At 31.1% G+C, this 26,595-nt stretch overlaps 6 protein-coding genes across 10 annotated transcripts; 4 read left to right on the forward strand and 2 right to left on the reverse strand.

The window, feature by feature from the left end:
- Nucleotides 1–33: 33 nt before the first annotated feature.
- On the reverse strand, nucleotides 34–5,537 carry LOC130671687 (histone deacetylase 6). 3 transcript variants are annotated; one of them, XM_057475736.1, is made up of 7 exons: nucleotides 5,412–5,436; nucleotides 4,971–5,077; nucleotides 4,406–4,840; nucleotides 4,235–4,332; nucleotides 3,122–3,488; nucleotides 2,982–3,041; nucleotides 34–2,802 (listed from the first exon to the last, which is right to left on the reverse strand). In XM_057475736.1, the coding sequence occupies exons 2-7, from the start codon at nucleotides 5,025–5,027 to the stop codon at nucleotides 571–573; spliced, it is 3,249 nt and encodes a 1,082-aa protein (XP_057331719.1). In that variant the 5' UTR covers nucleotides 5,028–5,077; nucleotides 5,412–5,436; the 3' UTR covers nucleotides 34–570. The 3 variants fall into 3 exon arrangements, with proteins under 3 accessions (XP_057331719.1, XP_057331721.1, XP_057331720.1); XM_057475738.1 differs by lacking the exon at nucleotides 4,971–5,077 and having other exon boundaries at nucleotides 5,412–5,537; XM_057475737.1 differs by lacking the exons at nucleotides 2,982–3,041; nucleotides 5,412–5,436 and adding an exon at nucleotides 2,874–2,933 and having other exon boundaries at nucleotides 4,971–5,378.
- Nucleotides 5,538–5,593: 56 nt separating this feature from the next.
- On the forward strand, nucleotides 5,594–8,822 carry LOC130671698 (mRNA cap guanine-N7 methyltransferase). The gene is made up of 6 exons (XM_057475757.1): nucleotides 5,594–6,091; nucleotides 6,163–6,328; nucleotides 6,402–6,658; nucleotides 7,431–7,612; nucleotides 7,676–8,091; nucleotides 8,594–8,822. The coding sequence occupies exons 1-6, from the start codon at nucleotides 5,822–5,824 to the stop codon at nucleotides 8,671–8,673; spliced, it is 1,371 nt and encodes a 456-aa protein (XP_057331740.1). The 5' UTR covers nucleotides 5,594–5,821; the 3' UTR covers nucleotides 8,674–8,822.
- Nucleotides 8,823–9,006: 184 nt separating this feature from the next.
- LOC130671688 (DNA topoisomerase 1) lies at nucleotides 9,007–15,749 on the forward strand. 2 transcript variants are annotated; one of them, XM_057475739.1, is made up of 9 exons: nucleotides 9,007–9,385; nucleotides 9,711–9,756; nucleotides 10,063–10,486; nucleotides 10,561–11,203; nucleotides 11,501–11,680; nucleotides 11,757–11,857; nucleotides 12,494–13,918; nucleotides 14,004–14,153; nucleotides 14,240–15,749. In XM_057475739.1, exons 1-9 carry the CDS (start codon nucleotides 9,344–9,346, stop codon nucleotides 14,340–14,342), a joined length of 3,114 nt encoding a protein of 1,037 aa, XP_057331722.1. In that variant the 5' UTR covers nucleotides 9,007–9,343; the 3' UTR covers nucleotides 14,343–15,749. The 2 variants fall into 2 exon arrangements, with proteins under 2 accessions (XP_057331722.1, XP_057331723.1); XM_057475740.1 differs by lacking the exons at nucleotides 9,007–9,385; nucleotides 9,711–9,756; nucleotides 10,063–10,486; ... (1 more) ...; nucleotides 11,501–11,680; nucleotides 11,757–11,857 and adding an exon at nucleotides 12,089–12,414.
- A 2,196-nt stretch (nucleotides 15,750–17,945) lies between these two features.
- Nucleotides 17,946–21,615, forward strand: LOC130671700 (succinate--CoA ligase [ADP-forming] subunit beta, mitochondrial). Its single transcript, XM_057475759.1, has 7 exons — nucleotides 17,946–18,246; nucleotides 18,705–18,964; nucleotides 19,048–19,210; nucleotides 19,668–19,932; nucleotides 20,020–20,324; nucleotides 20,398–20,517; nucleotides 20,600–21,615. The coding sequence occupies exons 1-7, from the start codon at nucleotides 18,202–18,204 to the stop codon at nucleotides 20,768–20,770; spliced, it is 1,329 nt and encodes a 442-aa protein (XP_057331742.1). The 5' UTR covers nucleotides 17,946–18,201; the 3' UTR covers nucleotides 20,771–21,615.
- Nucleotides 21,616–23,063: 1,448 nt separating this feature from the next.
- On the forward strand, nucleotides 23,064–24,740 carry LOC130671707 (stromal cell-derived factor 2-like protein 1). The gene is made up of 4 exons (XM_057475769.1): nucleotides 23,064–23,222; nucleotides 23,334–23,529; nucleotides 23,603–23,827; nucleotides 24,578–24,740. Exons 1-4 carry the CDS (start codon nucleotides 23,144–23,146, stop codon nucleotides 24,738–24,740), a joined length of 663 nt encoding a protein of 220 aa, XP_057331752.1. The 5' UTR covers nucleotides 23,064–23,143.
- Nucleotides 24,741–25,006: 266 nt separating this feature from the next.
- Nucleotides 25,007–26,587, reverse strand: LOC130671706 (palmitoyltransferase ZDHHC22-like). Of its 2 annotated transcripts, none has more exons than XM_057475766.1 (3): nucleotides 26,465–26,587; nucleotides 25,945–26,150; nucleotides 25,007–25,864 (listed from the first exon to the last, which is right to left on the reverse strand). In XM_057475766.1, the coding sequence occupies exon 3, from the start codon at nucleotides 25,838–25,840 to the stop codon at nucleotides 25,007–25,009; it is 834 nt and encodes a 277-aa protein (XP_057331749.1). In that variant the 5' UTR covers nucleotides 25,841–25,864; nucleotides 25,945–26,150; nucleotides 26,465–26,587. The 2 variants fall into 2 exon arrangements, with proteins under 2 accessions (XP_057331749.1, XP_057331748.1); XM_057475765.1 differs by lacking the exon at nucleotides 26,465–26,587 and adding an exon at nucleotides 26,253–26,393.
- Between the last annotated feature and the right edge of the window lie 8 nt (nucleotides 26,588–26,595).

The following is a 26,595-nucleotide window of genomic DNA, read 5'->3' on the forward strand; positions in this document are numbered from 1 at the left end:
TGATTTATAAGACAAAAATTTTTTAAAAACTGGTTTTGAATTACGGTAATTTTTTATTTATTTATTATTTTTCAAAAGTATATAAAATATACTCTTCTCAATACAAATAAAAAATAAGCCCCCTCTTTTATGTTGCGCACAGATGTTTCACTTACAATAATTTAAAAAATAATTATTCAATATGGGGTTTGTTAATTTATTACTATAAATTAGTTACTTATTTGAGAGGCAAATGAATTAGCATAACTATTTTTTTAAAAGTGCAAGAGTACGAATTTTCCATTTATTAATAACTTCACTTAAATTTGTCGACTCGGTATTTACATAAAAAAAGTTTTACAAAAATTGCTCTCTTCTGATATACTGTTGGTTAATTTGTAAGTTTGTTGGGTAAGAGTAAAGTTAATTAAAAAAAATAATAAGTAATTTTGAATTTAAAGACTAAGTTATTAGTAGAGTTGAATTGGCTAAGAAATATTAATGAAATATTGTAGTTTTGATTTAAATAATTGTCGTTAACGAGGTTTATAATATTTGATAGGTAAACATTTAAATAGAAATAATTTTTTTTCACATTTCTATGCGCGGTTCGTCATAAGTCCAAGGAAGTTCTTCATTAAATTTACTGAGGTAAGCGGCACTTTTAGCAGCATGGAGACGCGGGTTGTCGACGTAGGCTTCGCACCCGTAACACCAGACAGACAGATCCGTAAAGCTGAGTGTCATAGGATGATCTTCGTTTTGGCCATGGAGAATCGCGTGTTGGTTGATATTTCTTGCGCAATTAACGCTGTAGCAGTGGAGGCAGATCCAGTTTTCGGCGGTACTATTGCACTCTTTGCAGGGCGAGTTTATGTCGATACCTTGCGGAGGAACATCAGCTATCAACTCTAAATGAGGACAATCACTCAGAGGTATTATTGCAAACATTAGACTATCAACGAGCGGTCTACTTTCGGGAGGATCGCTGGACATTTTAGACGATCCAGGTCTGACTTCTTGATAAGAACTACTGGCTCCAGGTTTCTCTTCTTCTGGTTTGGCTTTCTGTTGATTATCTTCGCCAGTTGGACACTGTGTGACATGTTCACTCTGATTTACATTTAACCCCTTCATCTCTTTAGCCAGTTCGTGTATTTTATTTTTCTCTGACTGCCATTCTTCCTGGAGTATCTTTGACTCTGCTCCAGGACTCACGTCGTATTTTTTATCGCTCACACTAGCGGGTTGCGGTATTACGTTTTCTTTAGGCAGCGCTGCTTGAAACACGAGATTTGGCCAGTAGCGTTTGTGCGTTTTTAGAACATTTTTAATACTAGTGATAGCAGATGTACAGAGGGCGGCTGTACTGCGAGTTATTGGTGCCAGAGGATCACCAAGAAGCGCTTTCGTGCACATGGTCATTGCATAAGAGATTGAGTTTACGTTGTAACCACCTTCGAGAACTAAAATCAACCGGCCGTTTGCCAGAGAAGACAGCCAGTGAGTGAAGTGACCATAAGCAACTGGAGAAACGCTGTATCCGCCGAGAGGATCTCCAATGCATGCATCGAATCCAGCGGACACTAGAATTAATTCCGGATTAAACTGATAGGCTATTGGCATAATTATTTGTTGGAACGCCGCAATGTACTCGGTGTCTCCCATTTTTTTACGATTCCATGGAATATTTACGTTGAATCCCTCACCTTTGCCATTTCCCACGACATTGTAATTGGCTTGGACTGACGAGGGGAAAAATGACCCGTTGTCATAGCGATGAATTGAAATGTATAGAACCTTGGGGTCATCTTCAAATATTGCTTGAGTTCCGTTGCCATGATGGACATCCCAATCAAGAATCAATACACGTTTACATCCGTGAAATTCAGTTGCGTAACGCGCGGCAATTGAAACATTATTGAAGATACAGAAACCACATGCTGCGTCTCTCTCAGCGTGATGTCCTGGTGGGCGTACAATTGCTACCCCTGATTGACTTTCACCATTCAAAACACTGTCAACGACCTGTAGAACTGAACCCGCAGCTACACTGGCGCTTGACCAGGTCTCTGTGTGAAGATAAACGGACTCAAAGTTACGTGACTCTTTATTAACCTCCGACATTTTCTTTTTCTCAGTTTCTTTCATACTTTTAACGTAACTTTCCGTATGAACCAGGAGAAGTTCTTCCTCTGTGGCCACGCGGCCTGAGATTCGGTAGCAACGTTTGAGTAAATCGTACTCTTCGTGCTTGGAAAAAATTCCGGAGATTCTTTGGGGCTGCTCAGGATGAGTGTTGTCACACGGGTTGCAATGTTTCAGCATCCGCTCGTCGTAAACTAGACAAACCCGGTTAGGAGATTTTTTTAAATTCGTCGTCAGCTGGAGGGAAATCAACTGATTGCGGATGTCATTAATAAAAATTTCACTTTGAACTGGATAGCAATTACGTGTCTCGTAAACTGCCGGCTTTGTTTCAATGCCTTTGAAAACCACTGCCGGAAGATGACGTTCACATTCTTCTTTGGTATCTTCTGAGTGTATGCTATAAATATCCTGGTACTCGTAACAACTCCAATAAGGTTTTTGGGCGTAAATTACATTGAGAATAGTATCGCGGATACTCGAAGAAGGAGGCTCGAGGTTCGAAATCATTGGACAGGGATCACCCAACAGACTCCGCAAAGTCAGAGCTGCTGATTCTGATAAAGATTCTAAGCAATATCCTCCTTCAAGAACTACTGCTACTTTACCATTAGCTAGACCCAGTAATTGTGATAGTAAATGTGCGTAAAATGCTGGTGTTATTTTCATTTCACCCTAAAATAATAAAATTATTAATAAATAAAAAAAAAAGACAAGTAATTGTTTTATTTTTTTAATTTCACCACCTTCTCGTCTCCAACCGCGGAATCAAATCCAGCAGACACGACAACGAGATCAGGGTAAAACTAAACAAAATAAAACAAAAAATTAATAATTATTTTTACAAAAATTACCTCAGGACAACCGAGTGCTGCATCATAACCCGCTGAAATTACAACGAGATCCGGTTGATACTGATGGTAAATAAAATTTAAATTTCATTAGCACCAGTATTATGTCTTATGATTTAGTAATTAAAAAAAAAATTAACTACCTCATATGCCATCGGTAACAAAACCTGTTGGAAGATCGCCAGATAATCAGCGTTCGTCATACCGGTTTTATTTAGCGGTATGTTAAAATTATGTCCAATTCCCGCGCCTTCACCTACGTAATGATAATCAGATTCTCTTAAATTAGGCCAGAATTCGCCCTGCTCATAGCGATGTATCGAAAAGTACACGACTCGAGGATCTTCATAGAACATCTGCTGCGTCGCTTGTCCATGATGGACATCCCAGTCAACGATCAATACTTTTTTTGCTAGATTGTCTCTCAGCATTGACTCAACAGCTATCGCTACATTGTTGAAGAAGCAGTAGCCGCAGTACTCTGATTTCATTGCATGATGCCCCGGTGGTCTAGATAAATATCATTTTTTTAACCCTGGGTATACTATATTTTTGGAGACGCGGTATGTGCACTGGGTCTTTTAGGGAACAGTCAAGTTTTCAAAGCTTCCAGACTTTCAAAAAATCTACAAAAATTCTGGATTACTTCTTGAAGTGTCTGATACATGGCCCAGAAGTTGCTAAAGTCAAAAGTTTAAAATTGCTGTAAACAAAAATTGAAGAACAATCGAAAAAACGGAATTTTTTTAAAAGTTGATTGTTCCTAGACCCAGTATACACACGCGGGATTGATGTTGGAAATTCATTAAAAAAAGGCGAGCTCTAGGATGTCTTTACTCTGCAGATATTTATTTAAGACTAACTTCTTCTTCTAATAATATTTAATACTGATCCATACTAGATTTCTTTTCCTCAAGTAAACGTATCATTTGAGTACTAGGTAGATATTTTGAACTCAACATAAACAATAAATACTACGACTTAAATATGTTTGAAATATTTCGAACAGAATATTTAGTAAAGTAAAATATTGAATAAAAAATATTCCTTCTTATTGATGCAATTAATAGATGCAAATTCCAGCTTGCTACAGACTCGCAAAAACTTTAAGAATCGAGTAACAAAAAAATACGTGTGTTCACTATACTGCCACAGTGGCTCCCCCCGAATAAAAAATATATTAGAATAAAGATTAATTTTTGTCTAGATAATCCAAGAGTTGAATTAAAAAATACAATAAAATGATTAGCCAATACCTTATAATTGCCATCCCATTTTGTACTTCTCCTCTACAAATGGACTGCAATAAATTAATTGTTGATCCAGTTGCTAATCTTGATAATTTATATGTTGACTAGAATTAATAATAAATTAAACAAAATATAAATTGTTAAAATTATAATGTTAATATTTAATATTTGTCTTACTGGATGAATATAAATAGCGTCGTATCTTGAAGATAATTCTTCAAGTTTTATGAGATCAGTAGATCCATCAGTAGCTTTTAGAATATCTATCTGCTTTTGAGTATGCTTCTGAAGTAATTCTTTGTCTGTAGCCAATCTCGGGATGATTAATTTGCATCTACTAATCAATCCCAGTTCATTGCATCGCTCAAGAGTTCTTGTAAATCTCTCCGGACACTCGGGATAGTTTTTATCCCACAGGCACTCATGCTCCGCCATCGAATTGTCATAAACAAGACCAGTGTCCTTGCGACTTAAGTCCCGTGAATCCATTGCACTTTGATAAATATCGTAAATAAAATTAGTATCTGGTACTTTACTCGTCTGCTGAAGTTTTAATTTCTGTTCAGCAGCAGCTTTTTTTTTGGCAGCTATTAATTCACTTGACGGTTTAACCTGCGGATTTAAAAATATTATTTAAATTATTATCATACAATAAATATTATGATTAATAAAATCTTATCAGTCGTGCGATAACAAAAGCTATAAATATTAAGTTTAATAAAATTATAAATTATTCAAGTACTTTTGATAATGAAGATTTATTTTTGTTGCTGCTCCATGATTTTTGTTTCCCAGACATTTTTCATTCAATAATTATTTATTATTTTTTTAAATATTTTAAAACTCAGACTAGTAAAAATAAAAATAACTTTTAGGTAAAATAAAATAAAATATAATAAATTATTTTAAATGTGTCACTGATAAATCCACTGATGTCAAATGATATTGATGTTAAAAAAATTTAAATATGTGGGCGACAAACTTCCCACGCAAAATTATTTTTTATTCATTTAAATTCCTATACATTTTTTTTACTTTCATATTATTTAAGATTTCATCTTTTATTAATTATCATCATAATAATAATAATTTTAAATTAACTGTAATAATAATAATATTAACAACTAGTTTTTAAAAATAACAAATAAAACTGATAGAAAAGAGTTGACCAGCAATTGTTTACCCATTTTAATCCAGATAATACTTTTTTTAAAAGTAATTACTCAAGCGAAATAAAAAAAGAAAATTAGAAAACGTTATTTTTTTGTTTCTGGTGTTTGTTGGTGCATTAAGTTTTATTTACAATGAACATTATTTTAATTGTTGATGGTTTTAAATTATTTGATGGAAACCCGCACTAATTTGTGCTTCGAATTCTACAAAAAAGAGTCCAGCCAACGCCATTTTAATAAAGATAATCTTTGAATTAATAATTATAAATAAATAATTTATTTATTTTATTAATTAATTTATTTATTAATAAAAACCCAGATGTCAAATTTATTAAATGGATAAAAATGACTGTGATATTGGTTTGTAAAAAAGTAAATACTGTTTATTTTATTTAATTTAAAAGAATAGACGTTAAAAATCATGTCGTCGAAAGAAGTTGTTGATGGTACCGGTTCGGATGGACCCAGTGAGCCGAAAAGATTTAAAACAACCGATGAGAAAGAAGAGTGTGAACGTGAACCGAAGAGATTAAAAACAAGCCATGAAAAAGAAGTGTGTGAAAGTGAACCTGGTGCTGATAAATCTGATGACACGTCAGAGGCACCAGTAAATCGTTTAAGTGGTAAAAGTAAACCGGAGCAAGATGACGAAAAGAAAGAGAGTCTGCTAAATATTGGACAGGATTTGAGCGTAAGTATTTTTATTTAAATATTTATTTATTTTCTTGGATTAAGTACTTAAGTATTTTATAAATTCTTTAGGTATCCAGTGCCTCGGCAACATCAAACCTTGAAGCTACTGGTGTTCATGCAGAAGTTGTCGCTGAACACTACAATGCTATTCCAGAGAGAGGTTTGACCCACAGAACCCAGAGCAGGATTTTTTTTATGAGAAATTTTAATAACTGGATGAAAAGTATGCTGATAAGTAAGTTGATATGATGGATAGAAATTGATCATGATTGTTGATGACTTGGTGTAACTGGTGTTCTTTTTCGTAGATGAATACCTGGTGAAGATAAAAGACGCATTACCACATGGTACTCCAGTTAAAGTACTCGACATGTGTTGTGGTAAAGGTGGCGATCTTTATAAATGGAAGCAAGGAGTCATATCACATTTAATATGCACTGACATTGCTGATATGTCTGTACAGCAATGCGAGAGTCGGTATAAAGATGTTGCTAATCAAGCGAATAATAATCGTGGTTATGCTAAAATTTTTAGCGCTGAATTTATTGCTGCTGATTGTACGAAGGTAATTTATTGTTATAATTTAAGGGCATTCTCAGACAGTGTCCCTACTTTTTTTTAATTTTCAATGACTCAACTGTCAAGTGTATTAAAATTTTATCAATTTATTAAAAAAAAATTTTAATCTTAAGTGAAAAAAGTACAATTTCGCTGAGATATAGAATTTTTTAAGAAATTACTTACAGTTATCAATTAAGAGTTGAAAAAAATTAAAAAATTCGAATTATGAACAAATTTTGTTTAACTCCCAATTGATATCAACTGTAAGTAATTTTTTTTTTAATTCATATCCCATTTTTTTAATTTTGTTTTAATCAATTGATAAAATTTTGATACTTTTATGAGTCATTGAAAATTTTTTAAATGTGGAGGTCTGAGAATGGCCTTAACTTTGGATATTTTTTTCTAAGTCAATTACTGCCTTTTAAAATCTTATTATTATGATTTCCTTTAGAAAATACCATTCAAAATAATTCATAATTTTAAACCGTTCCCTGTTAATGGATTCCACTGATAATTGATTTTGGGTTCATTATTATTATTCATTAAACAACAAAAAAATTATTTCTCGTTATTTAAAAAAATATCCCTTTTTTTTTTTTAAAGGCTCCATATTTTAAACGTCAGTAAAAAGTATCATCTCCAGGAATTGATATCAAATTTAAATTTAATTTTGAATCGTATTTTCTAATTAAAGAACCGTAATAATTTATATTTTATTTGGTGTTTAAATTTATATTTACAAAAGTTATTAATTAATAATTTAATTAATTCAGGTACGTTTAAGAGAAAAATATAAAGACGCAAGTATCCAACTTGATTTAGTAAGTTGTCAATTTGCTTTACATTATAGTTTTGAAAGCTTACCGCAAGCTGAATGTATGATAAGAAATGCCAGTGAGAGTCTTAAACCTGGTGGTTATTTTATTGCGACCATTCCAAACGCTAATGATCTCGTGTAAGTTATTAATTAATTTATTGATAATAAATAAACTTGTTAAAAAATAATAATATATTTTAGATATCAATGGAGACAAGCAGACGGTAATAAATTTGGAAATAGTGTGTACAGTGTTGAGTTTTTATGTGACAAAGAAAATATACCATTGTTTGGTGCTAAGTACAATTTCCACCTCGAAGGTGTTGTCGACTGTCCAGAATTCCTTATCAACATTACAGTATTAAAAAAACTTGCCGCTAAATTCGGGCTTGAGTTTCTGTCGTTTGAGCGATTCAATGAATTTTACACGCGATGTAACGCTGATGGTAAATCTTTGTTAGCTAAAATGCAAGCTATGGAATCATATCCGCCATATCATGAAGCCGAGTTGAAGGGTAACAATCCTGATGACTATCAACATGCCATCCAGTATATGCAAAATAAGCCTGACCATCGTAAAATTGGTACTCTCACACTTTCCGAATGGGAAGCATCATGTAAGTGCATTTAAATTCCCGCCTTTAATTTAATACTGAAGTTATCCATGATCCTAAAAATTAGCAGACACTTCAAAATTTTCGAATTTTTGTTTCAACGACTTAATTTAAAAAAAAAAAATAAATATAAAAATTTGCGCATGTAAAAGATTTAATAAACTATAGGTGCAACTTTTTCAAATATTTTATTTTTAATAATTTATTGCTTAAAAAAAAATCCAAAAATTATTGGACTCCGGCTAGCTTCAGTATCATAAGTTATCCTACGTCTAATAATTTTTGGATTTTTTTAAAACGATAAATTACAAAAAAAAAAAATATTTTAAAAAATTGCACTTATAGTTTTTTCAATTTTCTACATGTGCATATTTTTAGTTTTTTTTTCTGTCATTGAATTATTGAAAAAAAAAATCCGAAAATTGTCACTTGTCTGTCAACTTAAGCTCATTTAAATTTCGCTCAATTATTTGAATACTAAAAATAAATTTTAATATTTTTCCAGCTCTGTACGGCGTGATAGCCTTTAAAAAAATGAAAACCTCATGGAATAGTGAAGGGAAACCCGAATATTCAAAAGCGTGAGAATTTAATTTTATAAAAAATAAAAAATAAAAAAAAAAATAAATAAAATGTGTTTTTTATATTGATAATAAAGACTAGATTTAATAAAAAAAAATTATTTGCATAAATAAGTGGAATGTACAATTATTGAAATAAATAATTTTTCTCAATTCTCTTATCATCCGTCCATACTTACATTAATTTCCTACATAAGTATAAGTAATAAGTAAAATATATTAAAATGGACTAAAATTTAAACCAATTAAATAAAAGAACTGAAGTCACGTGAGCCCCGAAGCTGAGCGCACGCGCAGTTCCGGATTCGTGGCACTTAGCTATTTTACGTTTGACCATTCGAGGCTCTCACTTGTGTTCTGGACACTCGGATTATCACTTGTGCTTGTGCTTGTAGTTGCTCGTGCTGCTGAGCCAGTACAGCTTACAATCGCTCGTACTCGTAGGTGTATATCTACACCAGTACTTGTCTCCAATCCTTGCAGTTCCAACATTACATCAAATCGCGTACACTACCTCAGCTAGTACTGAGTACAGAGCACCCGCCAGTGCCAGTAGGTCTTAGTTACCTGTCGTCATCACTACCAGAAGCTTGCCGTCGCTAAAATTTTTTTTTCACGTTATAAGTTTAAGTATAAGTATAAAATCGCAAGAAAATTAGTCTGGCCGAGGCAGAATGGAAGTCGAGCAAACGCCCGCCAGACCGAATTCCGAGTCCGTAAGTAACATTAATTATTATTATTTAATTAATATCTAGAGTTCCACGCACGTAATTACTCGTAAAACCATCATATTAAGTCAGTTTACTCTTTAAATACGGTACGCTTGCTAGAGACGCGAAATTTTTCAAAGTCCCAAAATGGCGTCTGCGACTAAGTCCCGAGAGCATTGTAGCTTAATAATTATTACTCATATTTATTTATTTTATCGTTTAAATTTAATATTTTACTTTAATAATCGGCTATTTTACAGAGTCCCTGATTATTATTTTATGATGAAAAATTTATTTATCAAGTATTCTCATATTAAATGTATTATTTTAGGAAAAAAAGGCCAAGGAAAACAGCAGCGCAGCCGGGAATCATGGAGGTAAGGAGGATAAAAGAACAATACGTAAAGTATAAATCTGATAGCGCTTATATTAATTCAAGTTCTAGAAATTTCTCATTTAGGTTAACCGCGTATAAATAAATATATAGCTTTAGTTTTATAGTATGATGATATATTTTGTAAGCTAGAGTTTTTGTTAAGAAAAAAAGTATATTTTTTCATTGTTGAGTTTATTGAGTACCACGTGCTCGGGTGGTTTTGTTGAGCTGAGCTGGGGTAGATGTAGATGCGCGTTAATTATTCAGTAGACTAATCGATACGTTTCTTTAACTTTGTTTTATTTAGATACTCACATGAATGGTATGTCAAACGGATTCGATCGCAAGAAAGAGCACAAGTCCGAGCGTAAAGACAAGGAGAGATCCCATAAGTCCGAGCACCGGGACAAGGACCGCAAGGACAAGGAAAAGAGCCACAAGTCCGAGCATCGTAGTAAGGATCGCGACAAGGAAAAGGACAAGGACAAGGATCGGCATAAGGACAAACACAGCTCGTCAAATGGATCTAGTTCTAAAGACAAGGACAGACATGCCAATAGTTCGAGCAGTAGCAGGGATAAAGACAAGGATAAGGATAAGAAAAGCAGCTCATCTAGCAAAGACAAGGACAAGGACAAGGAGCATAAGAGCAGCAGCTCGGTAACCAAAGACAAAGATAAAGACAAGAAGGATCATCATAAATCTAGTTTGAGTTCTAAGGATAAAGACAAGTAATTATTTTTTTTATTTATTGATTAGCTGGTTACTTAATGGAGCTGTTATTTAATTATTTATTTTGTTCTAGGCATCATTCAAGTTCAAAAACAAAAGACAGTAAAGACAAGGAAAGGAGTAAAGATAAGGATAGACATCATCATGATTCTTCCCGTGACAAAGATAAAGACAAAAGTTCGTCGTCTAAAGACAAAGATCGTAGACACAGTTCTTCTAAGGACAAAGATCGACATTCCACGTCTCATTCTTCATCAAATGACAAGGATAAATCAAGATCCGACAAAGATCGTCATCGTCATGACAAAGACAAGGATCGGCATCGTCGGGATAAAGACAAAGACAAGAAGAGCCGCGAGGATCGCGACAAAAATGAAGTTAAGGAAGAGGTTGTTGTTAAAGAGGAAGAAAAGAGTCAGGTTTATAATAATTCTCAGGTCAATTACGAAGAGGAAAAGCCTCAGGTTAAAGAAGAACAAGTGAGTCAGGTGGTTGAGGATGAGGATGACTCTAATAGTGAAAATGGGCTTTGTATCAATGAAGACGATGGTAATGATAATGAAGACAGGAAAATAAAACGTGATGAAGAAGATGACGAGGATTATAAACAGGAGCAAAATAGTATGAACTCGTCTGATGGTAATGACACCAGGCTGTCTGATTTACACAATTCTACTCTAAAGACAGAAGAAGATTCTGATGAAGACTTACCGCTGGTATGATTTCGTTCCTATGTTCACGTTTTATAAATATATATGTATTTTTTTTTTGTCAGCTATAAATTAACCAGTAAATTTAAAAAATTGAATTAAATTCTGTCGAGTAATGGACTATGGAGATTATGATGAAAGTCCAGAATGTTTATTAAAAACAGAACTGCCATTTGATTATAAACTTAGTTATAAATTTAGAGTACTATATTCATTAATTTGCGTGTATATAATTTTAAATGTATGCTTTATTGTTGTAATGACAATTTAATATTTAATTTATGGTTATTTATTTGTTTTTAGAGTATACGCAAGCCTGTGAATTCACAAAATTCAAAGAGAAAAGTTGAGTCGTCTGATGATGAGGATGACATCCCGTTGTTAGCTAGAAAGAAAACTAAAAAGGAAGCTGTTAAGAAAAAAAAGAAGAGAAAACATTCTGATGATGAAGATGAAGAAGACTATGAGGAAGAAGTTAAATCTGTAAGATATATAATTTACAATTTTTATAATTTATATTTTATGTTAATAATTAAAACTAATAAATTTTTGTTATTAGAAAACAAAGAAGAAGAAAACAGCAGCTAAACCTGTAAATACAACGTCACCGAGTCCGAAGAAAAAGAAGAAGCAGGAAGAAGAGACTGAAGTCTGGAAATGGTAAAAAAAAATTAACTTTATTTTTTATTTTATTGTTTTATTTTGAATATGCAATGAAAGTGTTGAGTTGTTGAAATAATGTAGGCCAACTCTTACATCACTTGAGCTCCGTCGTACCACGTGGTTCAAATCAGCATAACCTCTTTTAGTATTCATGTAATTCGATAAGTGTCTCCGCAGTGTACACAAATTTAATTACTTATTAATTGTTTTATTTTTTCTATATCAGTATGACGATGCAGTCTTTTAAATTTTAAATCCGCTGCTATTTTATTTACTTCAGTCACTAAAGTTTTTTTACTCCACTCAGCAATAAAGTGACTGCTGGTGAAAACGGAGCATGAAATAATGTCGCTAATTGAATGATCGGGAAGCCAAATAAAAATGCGGACGAGGATTTTATTTTTGACGAAAACGATACGGAGATTATTTAAATTTGATAGCTATGGTATTAAACATGTAGCTCGCATTAAGTTGTATAATAGTTTTAATTATAACCGTAGATTCTTTAGGTTATGCTCGCATTCATTAGCAAAAAAATCTCGGTTGACTGTAAAGTTAGTTGAGACAGCCAACAAATTATTGGAGTTTATTTAAAAGTCTTGTTATTAAAAATTATTTTGTTTATTTTTAAAGGTGGGAGGAAGAGAAAAAGTCAGATGGCACCAAGTGGAATTTTTTGGAGCACAAAGGACCCGTTTTTGCTCCAGACTACGAGCCGTTGCCGTCATCAGTTAAGTTTTATTACAACGGCAAAGAAATGAAACTCACAGAAGCAACTGAAGAAGTCGCGACGTTCTACGCTCGTATGTTGGAACACGACTATACCACGAAGAAAGTATTTAATGAAAATTTCTTCAAAGACTGGCGTGAAGTTATGTCTGAATCGGAACGTAAAGTAATAACAGATTTGAGTAAATGTAATTTCCGTCCTATGTACGACTACTTTGTCCAAAAGTCTGAGGAACGTAAGGCCATGACGAAAGAAGAGAAGAAGGCGCTTAAGGAAAAAAATGATGAGATAACTAAAGAGTACGGATTTTGTACCATTGACGGTCATAAAGAAAAAATAGGTAACTTTAAAATAGAACCGCCTGGTTTATTCCGAGGGCGTGGTGAGCATCCGAAAATGGGTAAACTTAAGAAACGAGTTATGCCTGGAGATGTATCGATAAATTGCTCAAAGAATTCGGTGATACCAAAACCACCGGCTGGATACAAGTGGCGGGAAGTCAGACACGATCCCACAGTAACCTGGCTTGCGTCTTGGACTGAAAATGTTCAGGGACAAGTAAAGTATGTGATGTTGAATCCCTCGAGTAAATTAAAAGGTGAAAAAGATTGGCAGAAATATGAGACTGCTAGAAAATTAGCCAAATCAATAGACAAAATACGTGCAGAGTATCGTGAAGACTGGAAAAGCAAAGAAATGCGTATTAGACAACGGGCTGTGGCACTGTACTTCATTGACAAACTGGCTCTGAGAGCTGGTAATGAAAAAGATGAAGATCAAGCAGACACTGTCGGTTGTTGTTCGTTGCGTGTTGAACACATAACTCTACACGAACATAAAGACGGAAAAGATTTTGTCGTTGTATTTGATTTTCTGGGTAAAGACTCCATAAGATATTACAATGAGGTACCAGTTGAAAAACGTGTATTTAAAAATCTTCAGTTATTTAAAGAAAATAAATCTGATGGTGACGATTTGTTCGACCGACTCAATACTGCGGTATTGAATAAACATCTTACTGAATTGATGGACGGACTCACTGCCAAAGTATTCAGGACATACAACGCATCTTGGACTTTACAACAGCAATTGGATCAGTTGACTGATCCTGATTACTCGGTGGCGGAAAAAATCCTTGCTTACAATCGAGCTAATCGTGCTGTCGCTATTCTTTGTAACCATCAGCGTTCGGTACCCAAAGGCCATGACAAGTCGATGGAAAATTTGAATGCCAAGATCGAGGCCAAGAAGGAAGCTATCAAAGAAGCTGAGGAACAGGTCAAAGACACCAAGCGGGAAGCTAAGCATGGATCGGTCAAAGCTAAAGAGTATGCTTTGTTTTTTTTTTACAATTTTATCTTGTAATAATTATTAATTAACTGATTGATTGATTAATGGTTATTTTTTTTTTAGTTTACATGAAAAAGCAAAGAAGAAATTGGAAAGATTGAAAGAGCAGCTGACTAAATTAGAAGTACAACGAACTGATCGTGATGAAAACAAAGCAATTGCATTGGGAACGTCTAAGCTCAATTATCTGGATCCGCGAATTACTGTTGCATGGTAATTATTTTAAATATTTAAATTGTTAATTTTATTTATTTTTATTAAATAAACATGATTATTAATCGTCAAATTTATTATTACAGGTGCAAAAAATACGATGTTCCGATTGAAAAAATTTACAACAAAACTCAGCGTGATAAATTCAGATGGGCGATAGACATGGCCGGACCCGAATACGTTTTTTAACAACATTCACTATAATTAAATGATGTGTAATTACATAACTATACATATATTTATATATATATACAGACATATATATATATAAATATGGTTTTTATAAAGTCGAATGGTTGATTATTCACTATTTCGATAGACTACTTAGTAAAATTTTTTAAATTAAAATGCCACTTTAATTATTATTGATTCAATTTATTATTTTAATTACTGTGGCACCGTAGTTTGATTATTCGTCTTCGTTACACTGGAGAAGACTACATCGAGTAGACATTTTTCTTTTTTTTTTTAAATTAATAAGTTATAATTTGCTGGAAAAAAATGTGAGTGTGCTGACAAAAAAGAAAAAAAAAAAAAAAAAACTTGCGTAGTAAAAATAATAAAAAAAAAAGTTTTATATAAATATTATATAGTGTATTGAATGAATACTTGTGTGAAGTGTATCTTAGATGATAAAGTAATGAAAATAAAAACTTGAAATAAAAAACTTGAAGTATAAAAAAAAAGTAAATAAAATTTAAAAGTGATAAATTAAATGGTTTTAAAATAATGGACTTATTATTTTTCAAGTAATTAAAAAAAAAATTAATTATTTAAATTTGATATTGTAAATAATGTCTCTTAGTGTACAAATGTATAACTTGATGTATATGCTACGTTCAAAACAATGCTGTACATTTAATCACATCATTCAATTTGGGCACAAGCGGTGTTGATTTTTTTAAATTAGACGTTTAAAAAAATGATTAATTAACATAAACTAAATATATACATAATGATAATTAATACTATATAATATTATAATTATAAATAATTTTTAAAAATAATCATCGTCCCACTATGCAAATATGTCAAGCGCATAAATTATGATTTAATAATCATTTAGTGACGTTAGAAAAATTACGATACAACGATAGATTTAAAGCACAAGATTATCACCCATATTTAATTTAATTTAATTATAAATAAATTTACTTTTTATAATTATTATATTATACAATAACCAGCCTATATTAATGCGAATTTATATTGTAGCATGTCCCCAATATTATGTATACATACATTTATATGTATATGTGTATGAATTTATATATAATAACGTATATTAACACAATATTTAATTATCAAAGCGTTTTAAGTTCTTTGGTAATTAATAATTTAGTTAACATAATAAACAATCAATAACTGGGAGGATTAATTATTAGTTATGTTAATCTTATTGTAATCAAGATAAATGACATCTCTATGTCGAGTGACTGAAAGTTTTTATTTTTTAAGTTAATCACGACACAGACATTTTTTCTGTATTAATTGTTAAGAACGCAAGTAGAAATTATAAAGATTAAATTAAATTTTAAAATAATAAATTGTCATAAGTATGCGATTAAATAAATAAATAATCAAGTAATAATTCAATTAATTGTTTATTATTATTCTCTTTTCTTTTTTTAAATTTTAAAAATACACGCCCGCCAAAATTCAAAATTCAACAGACAATTTTTACGTTATTTTAAATCCGATAAAAACTGTATATATATATTCATAAAATACTTAAGAAAAAAATTTCATAAGGTGTAAAACTACTAAAAAAAATTGGCGCTAAAAATTGAATTTGAATTTAAATAAATTTAAAAATTGGGCAGACTTAAATGTACTCATATATTTAATATTTATAAGAGATCTTTAATTTAATTAATCATTGGAATTTATCACCAGTGATATTTATATTATTTTTATATAATATTTATATAAATTAAAATTCGCTTACCTTTACTATGAAAGTGCGAAAATATATGAATTAGGTTCAAATAAAACAAAGGGTTAGTTATTAGATATAATTATGATTAAGTAATTATATTTTAATATTTTTACAAGTGTATGATCTGATAAGATTAGATTATGTGACTAGATATAAATGTTGTTGATGTATGTCATATAATTTTTCCCGCATTTAATCTTTAAATCGTGTCGCAATAAGACTTTGATCTCAGTCTTTTAATAATAAATTATAATAATTTATTGTAAACTCAAACTGCGTTTTTGTTTAAAAAGTTGGTTTATTTATTCCTTAGACATAACATATATTTTTAAATATTAAAAATAATAAATAGTATAAATTACTTATTCTACAGTACATATATTTATTCATTTATTCATTGGTAAGTTACTATCGTAATCTCGACAATCTTCTATTCCTAGTGTAAAAGTTATATCGTGTGGTTATTAACAGACGTATTACTCAATTTTCTGTTTATCAAAAGCATTAATTTTTATTTGATAGTGTGTCAATAGATAAAATAATAATTACAAGTAGTAAAAACCATCTGTACGAAAGTGCATTTTCTATTAATGAGAAAGAATAAAAAAATAGACGATAAATTTTTATTTTAAATAAATGAGCGGGATTTGAAATTTATACAAAAGATTTTTAAAAATCTATGCGTGGACATATTTTTAGAATAATTATTTTCTAGAGTTCAAATACATATGTAGAAAATGTATGTAATTTTTAAGAATACTGAGAAAATAATTAATGGCTGATTTTTAAATCTGAGATTTAATTGAGATATGAAATGTGAAATTTAAAAAATGAGTGTCAATGTAGTCGAAAAAATAAAAATTAATGAATACGCGGATTTTAATAATTTAAAAATCAGTACGCGCCTTTTTTTCCATCTCTTTATTTTAATTTATCAGTTTATTGATTTTAAATTTATATTGTTTCATATCTGATACATTCACACTTATTTTTAAAAAATATGTATAACTTTTAAAAATATTGACTAAATAATTAATGGCTAATTTTTAAATCCGAGATTTAATTAAGATTTCAAAATTTAAATTTATTTGTTATTATTTCAAAATATATATATATTTTTGTATACAAATATTGAATTTAAGGGAATTCTACGGTTTTCGTGGCGCCGTCAAACAACCGCGAATTCTTGTAGGACTTGACGAAATAAGACTTTTTTTCAAATAGCTATAACTTTTTCAAAAATGGACTAATTCAGACGTTTTTTTTTTCAAAATTTTCATCTTTAAATGTAGTTTTCGAAAAAATACAAAAAAAATTGAAGATATTAAAGTCAATAAAATTTTTTACTTTTTTTAAAAAATCACATTTTTTCCAAAATCGATTTTTCTCAAAAACTAAGCGAGATATCGCAAAATTTTATTCTTTAAAAGAGTCTTATTTTGTTGAGTTCTATATGAATTCGCGGTCATTTGGCGGCGCCTCGGAAACCGTAGAATCCCCGTTTCTTTTTCACCAGAAATTATTTTAAAATTTTGAATTTTTTTTTAAATTTTACAGTCAATTAATTACTGAAATTCGATTTTAAAAAAAATTATAAGTGGTCGTAAATTACCAATGTCTACTTGCATACTACGATTTTATTAATTCAAAAAAAATTTATTTAACAATAATAACAATAAATAAAATTTAAGTGTAAATTTAAAAATTTGTTAGTTTCCCCACTTGAAATTGCGCTTATCAACTGCAGTGTAATTAGTGTACGCATACGTGGAAGTGCGTAAGGGGAGAAGAATTTTCCAAGAGGGGGAAGTTGTGTCTAGAGGCATCTAGTGGCCCTAGGACATTCAGTCTTTGGTCTTTGGTCACATGTTTTTTTGAATCATACAGTACGCAGTTCACGATACGATTTATGTGATAAAAGTATTTTATAAATACATATACATATATGAAAAAGACAATAAGGTGTGGCCACGAGGTTCAGTAGTAGTTGTAGTCCGCGTCACAACATAAAAATAAAAAGTAATAACTGAAGTTGCTGGTAGACAGAAGGAACAAAAGCCGAGAACCAGCTGACAGTCTATTGCTACCGTCTGAGTGCATCCAAGTAACATGGCCACCATGTTGTCCCGGACAATTGTCCGCTTAAACTCTAAAGTAAGTTAATTATTCGTAATTTATTTTAAAAAATTATTTAAAATTTACTGTCTTTTATTTTCAATAATTAGCAGGTTAATTTATTTTTTTACAAATAATTAAATAATTAGTTCATGGCTACTAATGAACATTGAACATTGAGTGATCTCCATATTAGATTGTGTCAAGTCTCTAAATTAGGCGCCAGGGTCAGATAATTTGAAGCCAATTTATCGCAAAACATTGCGCCAATGACCTTGTTTATTTGGTTATTTATTTTGAGTTAATTGTTGTGTAACGATAATTAATGTTATCATTAAATTTTTTATATTTTTTAACACGAGATAGTTCAAGGTTACTTTTTATGACGTTACCAATTTTTCATTTATTATTAGAACTTTTAAACATCCCGTGTGCTCATAACTTTCGTATATAAAATTACTGGGTAATATTTAAAATGGCGGATTTTTGTTGTTTAGATTCTTTCAAAAACTAACGGGCTGGTGAAACAACCGGTAAGAAGATTGAATGTCCATGAGCACATTTCCTACAGCTTGCTCAATGAAGCCGGCATACCAACTCCGAAATTTGGAGTCGCTAAGACTCCGGATGAAGCTGCTGCGTTCGCTGCCAGTCTCAAGACCAAGGACATCGTGCTGAAGGCACAGGTTTTAGCTGGTGGACGTGGAAAGGGACACTTTAAGGACAGCTCTGTCAGTGGAGTAAAGATGTGCGAGACGTAAGTATTTTTATAAATTAATTACTTTACTAGCTCGAGATGTTGCTGATAATAATTGATGATCTTTTTTTTGGGATCTATAGACCGGAAGAAGCCAAAGCTTTAGCTGCCCAGATGTTGGGAAAATTATTAATCACCAAACAAACTGGTGAGGGTGGCAGAATATGTAACGCCGTAATGGTTGCGCAGAGAATGTTTCCTCGTAAAGAATATTATCTTGCTGTCATGATGGAGCGAGCCTTTGGAGTAAATATTATAATTATAAATATTAGAATATTGTATGACGGGGGATGAAATAGAACGATTTCAGACCAGGGTGAAGTTGGCTGACATCACCCGCAGGTGGAAATCGTGTTTTATCCTGAATTACACACTAGATTTTTTATGATTACCTGAATTGGAACTTAGTTTCAATGTCAGCAGCCGGAAATAATTTTAGACCAACTATTAAATTGTCATTTGAAATTTATAATTAAGCAGAAACTGTAAATTCTATTTATTTTTTAATTATTTTTATAAAACTTAATCACAGTCAGAACTGTCATTTACGTAAATAAAATGAATGGTCTGAAATAACTATTGAACAAATGAAAAGTATAAGAGTTTAAATTGCGTCGGCTGGCTGTAGAGACACTGAAATTATAAGTTTCGATGCTGGTATTATGAGAAAATATATAATTTACTCAATTTATTTATTATTTAGGGTCCTGTGATAATTGCCTCAAGTCAAGGAGGTGTAAATATTGAGGAAGTAGCAGCCACAAACCCAGATGCTATCATGTATGAACCAATAGACATCAACAAAGGCATTACTAAAGAGCAAGCGAATAGAATTGCCGAAAAACTTGGTCTGGGACACGTCAAAGACTACATATCTAACATAATTTTAAATCTTTACGCCATGTTTCTGAAGAAAGACGCACTTTTGCTTGAGGTTAATCCTCTTGCCGAAGACATCCAAGGCAACTGTAAGTTGTTCAGTCATTGAAAGATCGATAGTGATATCTAAGAATACTTGCCATTGAAATGATAATTTATTTAAAACACTTTTTTAGACTTTGCCCTTGATTGCAAGTGTAGATTCGATGACAACGCCGAGTTCCGGCAAAAAGAACTTTTCGCTCTGCGGGATTGGACTCAAGAAGATCCCAAAGAGGTCGAGGCTGCCAAGTTCGAGCTCAATTACATTGCGCTTGATGGTAACATCGGGTGCATGGTTAATGGGGCTGGTTTAGCCATGGCTACCATGGATATTATTAAACTCCATGGTGGAGAACCCGCTAACTTCTTGGATGTCGGTGGCGGTGCTACTGCATCTGCAGTAAAAGAAGCCTTCAAAATCATCACATCTGATTCTAAGGTAAAATAAAAATCTTTTATTATACTTTTTCATTTGAAAAATGATTTTATAAATTTTTTTACTGGTTACTCAGGTTCATGCTTTGTTGGTTAATATCTTTGGAGGTATTATGAGATGTGATGTAATCGCCGAAGGTATTATTGCTGCGACAAAAGAATTAGATCTTAAGATTCCCGTTGTTGTGAGGCTTCAGGTAAATATTTAAAAAATTTTTATCATCATTATTTGTGATAATTAAATGTTTTAATTAATTAATTTATTACTTTTAACTACAGGGAACAAATGTTGACGAAGCTAAAGCTTTGATTGCTAACGCAGGACTAAAAATTGTACCAGTTGATGATCTTGATGAAGCAGCTCGTATTGCTGTTAAATTATCAACAATTGTTAAATTAGCCCATTCAGCCAACCTCAGTGTTAATTTTGAAATTCCTCAAATTTCATAAATTTACCGGCAGTAATCAAATTTTAAAAATAATTGAGATTAAAAAAATATAATAATTATTTCGTTTAAAATTAAAGCGAAAAAATCTATCATAGTGAAGGTCTATAAATTAAATTAACGTTTCTGTTTTTATAAATTTAGCATAACTATTTTTTAAATTTATGTTGAAGTCAAACAGGGAAAGGCAAATATGTGAAAATTACATTTTTCATTAATAATATAAATACATTTGTAAATTAATACACATATCGCTTCGCGGTACTGACAGACTTATAAATGTTATTTGTTTAACTTAAATATTTATCATATTGATATATATAATTAAATAATATTAATATGAAGAACGTTAAATAGTTGAATGAAAAATTTCGGTTTAACAAAAAGTAGCAGCAACTAATAAAATAATTAGAAGGCACTTTTATTTTATTATTATTTTCGTTTTTATTATAGTGCTTTAGATCGACAGATCTGCGATTCAGTATTAAGATTTTATTTTATTTAAATGCCTGCGTCATTTGAAGATTTAAACTCAATAAATAAATAATACTTCCAATTGTCCTGCGGAAGCTATTGATTTAATTATAAATAATAATTAATAATAATATCAATGTATATAAAATTATTTTTTATTAATTATTATTATTAACTGGCTAATTTAATTTTCATTTGCCAATTTAATTCACTATTTATTACCAATAAAATGGATAAATTAAATAAAAACTTTTTACTGATTATTTTTTAAATACTAAATTCCCTCGACCTCAAATATATTTTTTTAATATTTATTATCTGTAGTTTTTTAAATTTAATTATTTGTTTAAAGTTTATAAACTGTCTCATATCTGGTACATTCACACTTATTTTTAAAATCATTGTCCAAATCCTTTCTGTTCAATTGTAATTCATAAAATCTAAAACTGCAACAGCTTGGCTATCAGGGATCATTTTCAACTTACCCTCAATTATCCTCAGAGTAAAAGCTGTCAGCAAAATAACCGGGTAGACATTAGGGGAGACATTAGTGTCCACTATTTTCAAGGCAGTAAACAATATGATTGATTCTCCAGAAATATTGACAGATATCAAGTTCACATCCCGAATAAGAATCTAAGGGAAAATAGACTTTTAGAAGTACTATACTCTAATAAGTCATTTATACAAAACGGACCCAGGAACAGAATATTTTTACTAGTCAATGAATACTCAAAAACTGTTAATTTCTTTGGTGGGTCTCTTAATTCATTCAAGAAGTAAATTCAAGTGGAAATGGAAGCCAGAGTGAAAGCTGAGTCCAACAATTAAGAATAATTAGAATATTCAAATCCTTCATTTTTTTTTTAGTAAATTATTCCTCAGGATCATCTGTTATTTATTGCAGTTTCTTTGTTTTATTCGCACTGTGATAACGCGAATGTACATTCATTCATTGAAAACAATTGAAAAATATTCAAAATTTTTAATGACTCAATCATTTTTTATCCACCATGTGATCGGATATAAAATATTAAATATTCATTGCAAATAATTCAAAAACATTCAAAGTTGCGAATGAATTTCAATCATTTTTAATTTACGAAGTAATCAGAAATTAAGTTTTATTTATTCATTGAAAGCAATTGGGAAAAATTCAAAATCGTTAATTTTTTCCAATTATTTTAAATTTCCGCAGCAGATCAAAATTCATGAACTATTTATCTATTCAAATTTATTGAACGCAATTAAATATTTGAATTTTTCGTAATTTTTTTCTATAATTAAAAAGGTTTGAAATTTTTACATTATTTATCTATTCAGAACAATTCATTCTTCGCTGATTTGAATCACTAGAGATATAGAACTGATTGAAAACAATTGAAATCATGTCCGATTCAATTTTTTTCAATCAATAATTTTAATCAGGGATATTATTACGTAACTGTAAAATTTTTAAATTGCTGAAAGCCTAAATTAATAAACAAATAAATAAATAATACTTGCCTCTTTCTCTCTTAGCCGGTTAACATTTAGATGAGTTTGAATGTAGCTGGCAATTGGCAATTTTTTAAATTTTAAAATAAATCAATAAAATTAGAGTGAAAAATTAAACAATGCGTATGTTAATAAAGTAAAGTTGTTTTGTGTTTATTCAAAATTATACGGTCAGCTTTAAGTCTTCGTCAAATTTATTTGAAATTTGACGTCAAAGAGCGCTCAAAAGTTGACACTGAAATTTTTTATGTGTACGTCACTGATACGACAAAAGTTTGTTCAAAAATTGCGCTGAAATTTTGATTATTGGTTTCCTGGGTAACTACTCTTCCTTATCAACAGAATAATAAAAATATTTAAACCAATAGAATTTCCCCACGCGTTGTTGCTGACAGTTCCATTTAAAATGGCCACGCGGTGTGCAATGCAACGAATAGCTTTTTCAATTTTCATAATATTTATATCACTAACAAATATATCAAAAGGTAATTTACACAATTAATTATCATCTTTAACTCTAGATCTATAAAATAAATAAATAATTATAATATTAACAACTAAATGACTATTTCATTAACCTAAAATAATTTTTTCAGTAACTGGTACTCCCTACGTCACGTATAGCTCTGTTTTAAAATTATTAAATGTTGATTATAAAGTAAGATTGCATTCTCACGATGTTAAATACGGCAGTGGAAGTGGACAGCAGTCTGTCACAGCGACAGAACTCGAAACCGATGCTAACTCATATTGGTTTGTCAAGGGTCCAACTAAAATGCCATTTACTAGAGGGTAATTTTAATATTTTATTTTTTACCGCTCATTTTAAATTAAATATTCATTCATTATTATGATTTATCAATAGGAAACCTATCAAGTGTGGAGATACCGTAAGATTCGAGCATGTAAACACTAAAAAAAATCTTCATTCCCATTTGATGCGCTCGCCACTGAGTGGTAAACAAGAAGTATCAGCTTATGGTGATCAGAAAGGCGAAGGTGATTCTGGTGATCATTGGATGGTTGTTTGTAATTCTGATTACTGGGAACGACGTGAACCAGTGACACTTCAACATATTGATACTCAAGTGTAAGTGATTTATTTATCAAGGGAGACCACTAGTGTGACCGCAGGAAAAAAAGATGATCTTTGGGAATTTTTTTAAAGAAAACTACTGCATAGAATGTTTTAATGTTTTGAGGATATATTTGTGGATATATAAGAAATACGTGATTAAATTTTTGGACCAAAAAATTGAAAATCCAGCGAGTTATTCGCAATCTCCCAAGGTACAAAAATAGTCCCACTGCTGCAGTGACAGCGACCTTCGGAGTGCGTGAAATAAAAAAAACCAAAAAGTTTATTAAACTAGAAGGTATTGTCTGTACCATGACCCTCGATCGAAAAGAAAAATTTAAATTTAACAAAATGGCGGAGTTTTAAAAAAAAAGTAACAAATTTCGCGCGAAAATTTGATTATTTTTGGCCTGGCAAAATTACATTTTCTATTCGATTGAAAAACTGGAGGTTTATGGTATGGAGAAACATATAAAAGAAGCTTCAATAAGAGTCAAATCGATCGGATGATTTGTCTTCGAGTTATAACTGCAGCAGTTTTGAAAAATGTTCTTTCGAGAACCGATGAGCGGCTGCTCTTCAAGTGACCGTAACTCAAAAAAACTATTTGAGACATGCACTTTAAATTTTAGTATGTCATTTTTGAAGCTATAGACTATCGGAATATGTAAAAAAAATGATTTTTTCAAAATTTCACACTAGTGGTCACCCTTAATTGACAAATTGAATGAGCGGTAAATTTAAAAATAATTTTTTTTATAGATTTCTATCAGTGAGCGGTAGATCATATGGTTCTCCAATAGCTGGACAAATGGAAGTTGTTGGTGAACATTCTGTCCACAGTGGCTACACTCAATGGCAAGCGATGGAAGGCTTGTTCATCAACCCGACAAACCTGCTTGGTAGCAGGCACGATGAACTTTAAATAAATAATAATATGATTTATTTAAATTAAAAGACTATTTAATTTAACGATTTAAAATAATTATTACATTGTCTTCAAGACTCTATCATCGCACTACCGATACTTGAGTTGTAAATATATTTATTTCACCAAAATATGCCAATGCATTAGTTTGTATTTGTCATCAGTGTGAATGATAAGATGAACCAGTCTGGGGTTTATCAATAAAAGATTTAATTAAATAATAATAACAAATAAATTGTATACAATAATTTCAAATAATCAAATTAAATATTTTTAAGTTGACATTTTCCGCCGATTTCTTCTGAACAAATGAGACCATTGTATGGAAACAATACATTTAATAGACCATAGCTGCCAAATATTTCCTGTAACTTAAATTCTCTCATAGCATGGGGGTAGTACCGCTGTCTTCCTGAGATGCAGTACCATAATTTCCAAAATCCGTAGATAAAGCTGACGAGCCACACTGAAAACAAAGTGTCAAACAGCGTGATCAGTAGCAAGCAAGATGTTTTCCCGGTGACCAGCAGCCTCGTGAGCGCTATGGGAAAACAGAAGTTGATGATGACGTTAACTAAACTTGGATCTTCCTCAAATATATCCCTTAGACTCTCATACAGATAAGGCCCGATTACTGTCAGAGAGTAAATACAAGCTAGAGACGTATGAAAGCAGATTAGAACAAAGTTTCCCATGTTTTCACGGGTCACACATCCGCCGATGAAGAAACAATGGTGGTCTCGGTAATGGAAGCACTTGTTGCAAGCTACGCAATGTTGCGTAGGCTTTATTGTATAGCTCATGCATTTTTCGCAGTACCAGTACTTTAATTTTGCTGGAGATTCCCCGGCATTTATGGTTATCGCGACGGTGTCATTGGAATCGACGTCACGTGTCGCGCGTTTCGCTGTCGTCGCGTTCTGGCTTATCGTATAAATGGCGTACCAGTTCAGGTAAACTTGAATGGAAATAAATATAAATAGAGGTGAGATCCCTTCGTTGATGTACAAAGTTGTCACTGTCACCAGGATGCTGAACATCAAGGCCACTGGCGGGCATATTTTAAATGCTAGTTCATATAAATTTTTTTTTTCCATTTAGGCTCTTCAATTGTCATCATTCTGCAATTATTTATACATAATTAAAATGATTAATACTTTAAATTACTATGGTAATTTATATATTTTTTATGCAATCTTACCATCTAGGCTAAAAGTTAATGACCAGTTTTATTCCACTGATAAATTTAACTCTGACTGATTATTCCATTGTCGCTCATAATTGCCACGTTAATTATTTTACTTTTTTTTTAAATTACAAGTACAGTAGATTGTAATTAGACCAATAATTGATAATAGAGTACATACATTTTACTTACATATTTTTGTTTATTTATTTCTTCTTTATCTGAAAAATAAATTTTTGTTTATTTAAATTTAAAAAATATGTCAAAAATACCATCGCTAAATAATTTCACTATAAAGTTTTAATTAATTAATTAATTAATACCTCAATTAATATTTATTATTGGTATGGATATAAATATATTTATTATTTATTTATATAGTAAACAATAAATCTTCTGATTGATTGATCATAAACATAATTAATTATTCAAAATAATAAAAAAAAACAAAGGTATGACCTAGTTCAGTTCCGTTATTCCTTATTGTTTACAAATAACAGGATAAAAATAACTAACAAAAAGGAATTTCCATTACCCAGTGTTTAGTGTTGATAATATATACATATATATATTTATAAATAATAAATATGTATTATCAATTGTCGAAACAAGTGATCTTGAACACTGACATTCACTTGTTTTCAAATGATTATTTTAGAAATAATA

This window comes from Microplitis mediator, chromosome 7 (assembly GCF_029852145.1).
Source record: "Microplitis mediator isolate UGA2020A chromosome 7, iyMicMedi2.1, whole genome shotgun sequence".
In the NCBI taxonomy this organism is placed as follows: Eukaryota; Metazoa; Arthropoda; class Insecta; order Hymenoptera; family Braconidae; genus Microplitis; species Microplitis mediator.

Bases quoted from the DNA above. Each gene is read 5' to 3' on its own strand.
- LOC130671687 (XM_057475736.1), bottom strand. From the start codon at position 5,027: ATGTCTGGGAAACAAAAATCATGGAGCAGCAACAAAAATAAATCTTCA. The intron at 4,841-4,970 runs GTACTTGAATAA...TTAAATCCGCAG, and splicing joins ATAAATCTTCATTATCAAAA to GTTAAACCGTCAAGTGAATT. The intron at 2,803-2,981 runs GTAATTTTTGTA...TTATTATTTTAG, and splicing joins CAGCACTCGGTTGTCCTGAG to GGTGAAATGAAAATAACACC.
- LOC130671698 (XM_057475757.1), top strand. From the start codon at position 5,822: ATGTCGTCGAAAGAAGTTGTTGATGGTACCGGTTCGGATGGACCCAGT. The intron at 6,092-6,162 runs GTAAGTATTTTT...TAAATTCTTTAG, and splicing joins ATATTGGACAGGATTTGAGC to GTATCCAGTGCCTCGGCAAC. The intron at 8,092-8,593 runs GTAAGTGCATTT...ATATTTTTCCAG, and splicing joins TTCCGAATGGGAAGCATCAT to CTCTGTACGGCGTGATAGCC.
- LOC130671688 (XM_057475739.1), top strand. From the start codon at position 9,344: ATGGAAGTCGAGCAAACGCCCGCCAGACCGAATTCCGAGTCC. The intron at 11,681-11,756 runs GTAAGATATATA...TTTTGTTATTAG, and splicing joins ATGAGGAAGAAGTTAAATCT to AAAACAAAGAAGAAGAAAAC. The intron at 14,154-14,239 runs GTAATTATTTTA...TTATTATTACAG, and splicing joins CCGCGAATTACTGTTGCATG to GTGCAAAAAATACGATGTTC.
- LOC130671700 (XM_057475759.1), top strand. From the start codon at position 18,202: ATGGCCACCATGTTGTCCCGGACAATTGTCCGCTTAAACTCTAAA. The intron at 19,933-20,019 runs GTAAGTTGTTCA...ACACTTTTTTAG, and splicing joins CGAAGACATCCAAGGCAACT to ACTTTGCCCTTGATTGCAAG. The intron at 20,518-20,599 runs GTAAATATTTAA...TTTTAACTACAG, and splicing joins CCGTTGTTGTGAGGCTTCAG to GGAACAAATGTTGACGAAGC.
- LOC130671707 (XM_057475769.1), top strand. From the start codon at position 23,144: ATGGCCACGCGGTGTGCAATGCAACGAATAGCTTTTTCAATTTTCATA. The intron at 23,223-23,333 runs GTAATTTACACA...TAATTTTTTCAG, and splicing joins ACTAACAAATATATCAAAAG to TAACTGGTACTCCCTACGTC. The intron at 23,828-24,577 runs GTAAGTGATTTA...TTTTTTTTATAG, and splicing joins CAACATATTGATACTCAAGT to ATTTCTATCAGTGAGCGGTA.
- LOC130671706 (XM_057475766.1), bottom strand. From the start codon at position 25,840: ATGGAAAAAAAAAATTTATATGAACTAGCATTTAAAATATGCCCGCCA.